Source organism: Xenopus tropicalis, chromosome 10, assembly GCF_000004195.4.
Source record: "Xenopus tropicalis strain Nigerian chromosome 10, UCB_Xtro_10.0, whole genome shotgun sequence".
Lineage (NCBI taxonomy): Eukaryota > Metazoa > Chordata > Amphibia > Anura > Pipidae > Xenopus > Xenopus tropicalis.
The window spans coordinates 7,515,664-7,523,897 of NC_030686.2; the positions used below are offsets into that span (position 1 = coordinate 7,515,664).

At 45.4% G+C, this 8,234-nt stretch overlaps 1 protein-coding gene across 6 annotated transcripts in view; it reads left to right on the forward strand.

Moving 5' to 3' along the window:
- hap1 (huntingtin-associated protein 1) overlaps positions 1–8,234 on the forward strand; it is a 51,779-nt gene extending 43,545 nt beyond the window's left edge. For 2 of the 6 annotated variants that reach the window (XM_012971495.3, XM_031893939.1), the window contains 6 exons: positions 250–483; positions 1,463–1,752; positions 1,899–2,117; positions 2,752–2,854; positions 3,871–3,959; positions 6,499–8,234. In XM_012971495.3, coding sequence (XP_012826949.1) covers positions 250–483; positions 1,463–1,752; positions 1,899–2,117; positions 2,752–2,854; positions 3,871–3,916 — 892 coding nt within the window. In that variant the 3' untranslated portion in view covers positions 3,917–3,959; positions 6,499–8,234. 6 annotated transcript variants of the gene reach the window in all.

Here is an 8,234-nt window from a genome sequence, read left to right on the forward strand (position 1 = left end):
TAAACAATCTCAAGGCTCATCCAAGCGAGTTTCTAACCACAATATAATGTTCAGCCCCAGCCACTGCCATTTAGCTAAATGTAACCTGGCCTTTTATGATTTTTTTGGAATAAAATGTTTTATATTGGAGTATAAAATAAGTCTGGCATTGAAAAGGACATTACATGAGGAATTACTAACATATAAACTCTATTAATGCTAGTGGTGCATAAAAGCAGGAATGAATGTTATATGTGACCTGACTTATAGGAGCTATAAGAGAGTCTTTGAGACCGTGAAAGCAGCCAATCAGGTGGTGAGGGCCAGATCCCGCTGCCAGTCGCCGCAGAATGTATTTGGATCCCGTGCTCCATCTCAGAGACCCTCAGCCGCCCCCAGTCGCGTTGGTACCCCACCCCTGAGCTTCTGTGAGATTGAAGGCTCCGGTTTAATGTTCATGGAGGAGGAGACACTGTTACCGGGGCCAGAGGAGGATCCTTCTAGGTAAGAAGATACAGGTGCATCTCCTTCTCTCTCTGGCCCTCACTACATATCTCTGTGCCCAGATAATTGCTTTTTTTCTATCAGGCAAAGCCTCATTAACACCTCCAATAGACATTTGTCTCGTTGACCTCCATAACTAGGCCTGTATTTCTCCATAAGTTTTGCTCCAAAATGTACCATTTTTGGGGACATTCCTATAGGCTAAAGCACAGCCACCGAGATATTGATCGGATCACAACTACAGACTGGTTTTGCCCCTGACCAGGGTGAAACTGGGCTGTAATTGGCTCTCATTTTGCAAGTTTTGCATGAAAACGGACAATTCTGGAGCAAAACTTCTCCTGTTCTGCACACTAATGGGGCCGGGCTCTGTCCAATACACATGCAAAGGTTTCAGTGAATCCACATCTCTGGCTTTGCTTATGCTGACTGTATGTAAAGTAATTCATGTTCATTGAATATAGACAATCCAAATCCTCCAGACTCTATAAATGGGGGTCACTGACCCCGGCAGCCAAAAAAATATTGACGTTTTACTTTTTATTACCTATCTTTCTATTCAGCCTCTTTACTATTCATATATCAGTCACTCTCCCAAACTACTCCCTGGCAACTAAGGTAAATAGGATCCTAGCAACCAGATAGCTGTTAAAACTCCAAACTGGAGAGCCGCGGAACAAAAAGTAGTAAATAGTTCAAAAACTACCAATAATGAAAAATGAAGACCCATTGCAAATTGCCTCAGAATAGCACTCTCTACATAGTACATAGTTACATAGGGTTGAAAAAAGACCAGAGTCCATCAAGTTCAACCCTTCCAAGTAAACCCAGCACCCATAACCTATACCTACCTATCTATACACTCACATACATAAACTATAAATACAAACACTAATACTAACTGTAGGTATTAGTATCACAATAGCCTTGGATACTCTGCTTGTTCAAGAACTCATCCAGTTTGCTCCCTCTGCCGTAGTGCCGGAGAGAAAAAGCTGGGGAGACCCGGAACGCCTGGAAGTCAAGACCTTGCAGCTGCTCTACAGAGGCTCCACGCTCAGAGGAACTGTCACGTCTCTGAGAATCTGGATGAAGAGCCTGAGTTCAGAGACGGAGAACACTCCAGTGGGCTCCTCACCCCCAACGAAAGTATCTTGTCCACAGGCACCAATTATTCCGGCATCTCCGAGGTCACCGGCAGCTCAAGCCTGTCCTTTGGGTCCCGTGCTGGTCTGCCGGAGAAGCTGCAGATAGTGAAACCCCTGGAAGGTGAGTCCAGAAATGATGGCTTTGAGTTCTGCTCGGAACAAGGTTGTTTCCATATAAACACACATCTTTTAATTGTACCCGATTGGGCTGGATGCTTAGCAATAACCAATCACCTCTCCGCTGCAACTTTCTATGCTTTTCCCCAGGCTCAGCCACACTCTTGCATTGGCAGCAGCTGGCCAAGCCCAACCTTGGGGGTATTTTGGACCACAGACCCGGTGTCCTCACCAAAGACTTCCAAGAACTGGACATCGATCAGCAAGATGTTTATAACCTCAACGATTTCGAGGAAGATGATTTGGAGCCCATCTCCTTCCATGCTTTGGCCTCATCCACTCCAACAAAAAGCAAAGACAGGAATGGCTGTGAGTATCCATTTTCGGCGCTGATGCAAAATGCCCGATCGTTCCCATTACCCCCACCATTACAAAGCCCTGTGTGCAGCCAGTTCCACTTACTGGTATTGCATCCATGTAACACAGTTCCACATTCCATGTCCCATTCATTTACATCCATATAACATTAATCCGTGTCTACAATGACCATATACCAAGTCTATCAGAACACTAAAGGCCCCCATACACGGGCCGATAGTAGCTGCTGATATGGGCCCCTTGGACCGATTCTGCAGCTTATCTGCCTGTGTAGGGGCAGAAACGACAGCCATACCCAACCGATATCTGGCCTGAAATTGGCCAGATATTGATCGGGCAGGTTAAAAGATTCAGTCGGATCGGGGACCGCATTGGCTTGTTGATGTGGCCCCCAAACTGACTGCCCCATTGCCACCAATATGATTTGATCGTTTGGCCAAACAATCGAATTAGCCTACACGCTCCCCGATATCGCCCACCCGTAGGTGGGAATATCGGGTGAAGATCCGCTCGCTTGGTTATCTCGCCAAGCGAGTGAATCTTAACGTGTATGGGGACCTTTACTCTGTGTTCTCCATTAGACAACTTGCCTCTGATTAATCCATAGCTCACTTGTGTGTTTCAGTGTTCCATTCTGTTAACAACCTCCCTCAGACCCAATCTACATTCACCATAACCACATGTCGCAAGTCCCTCCCTATGCAGGACATCACGATGGTCACGTCCAGGTGAGTGGGAAGCTCCAAACTTGTCTCTCCATCTTCCACCCTCTTCTCTTTCATGTAGTTTTCTGTTTGTCTGGGCCTGCAGTTGATATCCTTAGTTTTCATGCTGATCTTTCCTTTGATATATAATGGGATAAGCAGCATTGCTAATGGAAAGGTGATTTGGTGGTTTGTGCCAGCACTTTATGATATTTAAAGGGGATCTAAACCCCCAAAAATATGATTTTTTTGTCCTTTTTGCAGTTTCTGGGATATTAGCAGTTTTAGACTGCTAATACCAGATCCTTGGTTAAACAGCGGAACCTTGGTTCAGAGTGTCAGCAACCCTAACTGTGCATTTCCTATATAGTCAGTTAACCTTAGGGGTGCTGACTCAATCCCCCAGGAGCAGTAACCCATAGCAACCACTACAATGTTTTCTTTTAAACAGGTGACCATAAAATCCTACCTGCTGATTGGTTGCTATGGGTTACTGCTCCTGGGTAAACTTAGTGCCTTTTATTACATAACCCCTTTTGATTGCCATTGCTGAGCACAAGCAACGGTATCAGCAGTCTAAAACTGCTAATGTCTTAACAACCACTAAAAATAGAAAGATAATAGAAAATAAAAGCGCGCTCAGAGTATTTTTGCACCCATTAAATTGATAGGGTTATAGAGCAGAAATGTACAACCTACAGGGCTCTCCTTCTTATTGAACTGCTGTTATGTGCTTCTCTGTTTCTATTTACTACAAAAATGCATTTATATAGTAGGCGATTTAAGGGGCATATGGGAGACCACATACAGTATCTATTTACAGTATATTTATATATAAAAATCTAAGCAAAAAAAGGCCGTGTCCCTGTCGTTATTGCCCTTGGGTAACAAGCTTATTGCCTGGTTGTATTGTATGGAATGTTGAAAGGGAAGGGCTGCTTGGCCAATGGGATTTCTCGCAGCTGCCTGGGTGCATGGCTCCCCGCACACATTCTCCCCTTTTTCCCTCTCATTCATGTGTCCATTTTCCATCCTCACAGTTTTACGTCCTGGTGGAAACGCTTTTTCCAATGCTTGACTTTCTGAGAGGCGACCAAGACCATAATCACTTTCCCCAGCGAGGCTCCAGGTAGCTCCCAACACAGTGGCCTTTTGGTGTCTCAATGGCGACTCAGTGACCAGTCGTAGAATCTCTTACTCCTAACACTAAGTTTGCCCTGGGGCAGTAACCCATAGCAACCAATAAGATGTTTGCTTTTAAACAGGTGACCAGTAAATGTTACCTACTGATTGGTCGCTATGGGTTACTGCTCCAGTGCCTTTTATTACATAACCTCATTACAGTGATACTTTCCTAAGGAAATCAATACAAATGTGCCCATAATATTAGATTTAGACCATGTTACTAGGTATAGTATAATAGTCTTCATTTTGTATACAAGCCCTGGGGTACCCACAGTCATAGGCTGCTTCCTTTGTTGAAGCTTTGCTGCAGTACAACTATATATACATATATATATATAAGTCCCGCAACTGACTGAAGGAAGCCTGGGATGTTGGAATGTTTAACTATAGAATACAATTAATCATTAACAGACATTGTAGAAGCAGCAGAATTAATTCTTATTATAGCTGTTTCTTTTATAGTGTACAACATCGCCACCTAGTGGCGTAGTGTAGCACTACAATTACATTGGAATTGGAAGTATCTCAAACTGAGGGGGAAAGGTTAGAGACGGCATATTTCTAGGGTTGCCCAGTTGGTATTTGACCAGCTTAACCAGCAAATCGCCAGCTAGGGCCGTTGCCAGTATTACAATTACTAACAGATCTGCCTGTAAATGTTTAAGGGTGGTGTATATAATCCCTCCATTCCCTGTCCTTCTGCAGCAGATCACCCCCCTTTTATATAGAGGCTGGCATCTCTATCCATTCCCCTGCTTAGCCCATTAAATGCCCCCACCCCTAACTGCCTACCCCTAACTTAAATGCTGGTATTAACTCTTAATAGGATCACAATGGAGGGTAAATGTAAATCTGTGTATGTAAAACCATATTATTACAGAGTAAGGGAATAGGCTATGGAAGGCTTGGACCCCCTGGGGGATAGTCTGGTCACTGAGCTGCCAGGCAAGGGGTTACTGCAGAGATTGTATTGCTCAGGGCTTAATTACCCCACCGTAATGGCTGCAAACACGAATGGCATCCCATCTATGGTAACAATCCCGGCCCATTATAACAGTCTCACTGCAATAAATATAAATATTGTCACTTCTGATTTCCCCTTTACGTTAAACTGCCTGCGAGCTGAATGCCATTCCTGTTACGCCGTGTGGGTAACGCCGCTCTGATCCGTAGTGAAGTCCTATCCTCTCTAACCACTAACCCTTTCTCTAGTCTCTTGCATGCACTTACCCACAGAGCTAACACTCACGCCTATTGGCTTTATAACAGAACCTCGCACTATATCACTGGCCTCTCCTCCCAAATGGCAAAATTATTAAAAAAACCTCAGTCCTCCATTACTTTGTATAGAAAAATCACAATCTGATTGGACGCCAGAAAAGCTGCGCCAATGCATTGGCATCTCCCATGCAACAACAATAAAGGGGTTGTTCACCTAATGGACTTTTAGTATGATGTTAGGCAATTGGTTGTCATTTTTTATTTTTTAAAAGTTTTTCAGCTATTTAGCATTTTTTGTTCAGCAGCTCTCCAGTTTGGAATTTCAGCAGCTATCTGGTTGCTAGGGTATCATTTACCTTAGCAACCAGACAGTGGTTTAAATGAGAGACTGGAAAATGAATAGGAGAGGGACTGCATAGGAAGATAAGTAACAATAATAATTATATTGTAAGCTCACAGACAGGGTCGGACTGGGCCCAGACCCGACCCTTGCCGGCCCGCCCCCTCCTGACCGCTCCTCCATGACGTGTCAAATTTACACGCTTGGGAGAGGACGCCGGGTGGGGGGCCCTGCGAGGGGGGTTAGGGGGGCCCCTGCGGGGGGGGGGTTAGGGGACGTGCCTGGCTGGGGGCACCTGCAGGGCCCCTGGGACCCCGGTGGGCCCTTCACCCCCCACCGACCCTGCTCATAGAGCAATCGTTTTTGGCCCCATTTGAAAGCTGAAAAGAAGCGGAAGGCAAATAATTCAAAAACGATAAAACAAATAAGACCAATTGCAAAGTTGCTAGGAAATAGGATATTCTGTAACATACTACAAGTTACCATAAAGGTGAACCACCACTTTAAGAGTAAGTAGTTAAAAGGTACATGTAAAATATCAATAATAAAGGACTTCTGTATCTATATCAGTAACGAGCACCAATGCCGAGGTGCCTGAGGCCGGGGTCATAGTGCCGGGTTGATGTTGCTGGGTCGGGGGCAGGGTGTATGTGCTTCAGTGTTGCTATGGAGGTGCAACATGGCACTGCCTGGGCTTCGCTTTGATTGTATTCAACATGTCTGCAGTACAACACAGTATCACTATATGGTCCCGTATATGTTCTACCTCAAGCTGGTTTGCCTGCAGGACAGGCGTTTGAGCCACTTAGTTGCCAGCTGGCTACATATACAGACTGGCGGGTTAGTCCCAGAGCTACTGGACCCGAGGTTAATGCCTAACTAAGCTATGGAGGTAACTTCTCACTTTTGCTTCTCTCCATAGTCTTCGTAATACAGTTCTTCCCTCTTGCGGAAGCTACGAGAGCCTGAGTTCACTCAACCTGGAGCCCCAAAGACAAGCACCAAAGAGCTCACCCCCTTCTGACTGTGCCCATACGGGCTCCGGAGACAGCACCCCCTTGGGACTAGTAACCCTCCTGCAGGAACATGGCATTTCTGCCGCCGATAAGCCCAATATGGAGGCCGCGGTGCCAGCTCCTATCAGCCGGCCAAGCTTCCTACAGTTGGGTTGGACGAAGACTTTGGGGAGTCTGGGTTTTGCCAGGGCCCTTGTGGACGGTGCTTCTGCTAAAACCACTTCTGACTCCGTTCGGAACCACAAAAGCATTTTTAGTATCAATCTAGTGGAGCAGCTGAGGAGGCTCCGCCTGAACCAGGTGGTGGAACGAGGTATCGTCTCCTCTCCGAAGGCAGAAGAACCCAAACAGCCTCCGAGCTAAATTGCCGCCATTTTATTGGCACCGTTGCAGAACTTGAATGGCACCGAACTTCATGATTGGGCAGATTTTAAGCAAAGACTTGACTGACAGCCGATCAAAGTGTCGGAAGGATAATTGATCAGCAGGGGGCGCTTCTGGTTTAAAGTAGCCCATAAATACCAAACCCAATAAAGCATGAAGGCTGGTTGCTATGCCCACGTGACTATCACTACACCCATCCTCAGGTAGCCCATTGGCCGGCTGACAGCTCTCTTCCTATTTGCTGGTATATATAGTGACCATTGTACCCCCTGTTGTAAAATATAGGGATATTATAGGTCACCGAGGAGTTTAATGACCATGTAAAAGCAATGAAGGCTGAAGACTTCTATTATCCTTATATTTTACAACAGGGGGTACTTTGTTTATTATAATACACACGTTTCAGTGAGTCATGTGACCGATTATAACTGATGACATCACTAAGCTCCATTTATATGGATACAGGATATTCATGGCTCTTGTGTATTATATATATGTATATATATATATCACCTCTCTGATTGTAAGGAGTCACATACACTGGCGCTGTACTTCCCAGACCAAATCCACAGCACATTGCACTGCAACATTGGGTTAACTCGCAGGTCGAATAGTATCCAATACATTATATGGCGGTTATACGTGATCGGGAGTTGCCATACTGATTGCCTTAGGGGCTATAGAATCAGATCAGTCCAGGCAAGCAGTATGGCATCTTCTACTCATATAAGGGTAACTGTGCTGGGAAGGAACATACTGGGGATGTAGTTACTAACATTGGAGACAAACATCACCGGGGATGATGCCCATAGTAACCAGTGACATCTTTGCTTTTGTTTTCTAACTTGCAGATGACCGTTCAAATCTAATTTCTGATTCCCTCTGTCACATGTTGTTAGCATGTTGTGTGCATTTACAGCCGTGTTACAGCCATGCACGCACATTTACACGCTACCATTGCTACATTTTTGCCAGATTTATTCCGGCCCCCCCCCCCCAGGTAAAGATGTAACTGTTCTTACTGTATGTACATAGCTGATCCGAGATGTCGCCAATGGCGCGGGAACCACGTGATTTTAATTCCAAAGAGCGAAATGGCGCTGACTGGGTGCTCTGTGCCGGGGGGAGCTGGGAAACGCGGGGGAGCTTTCTATCTGATGCTGCCGAGGCAGGCTGGGAAATGCCTCAATACCATATGGGAGTGGCACAACTGATGTGTAAATATCGACAGCAACACGAATAAATCGTTATTTCTGAA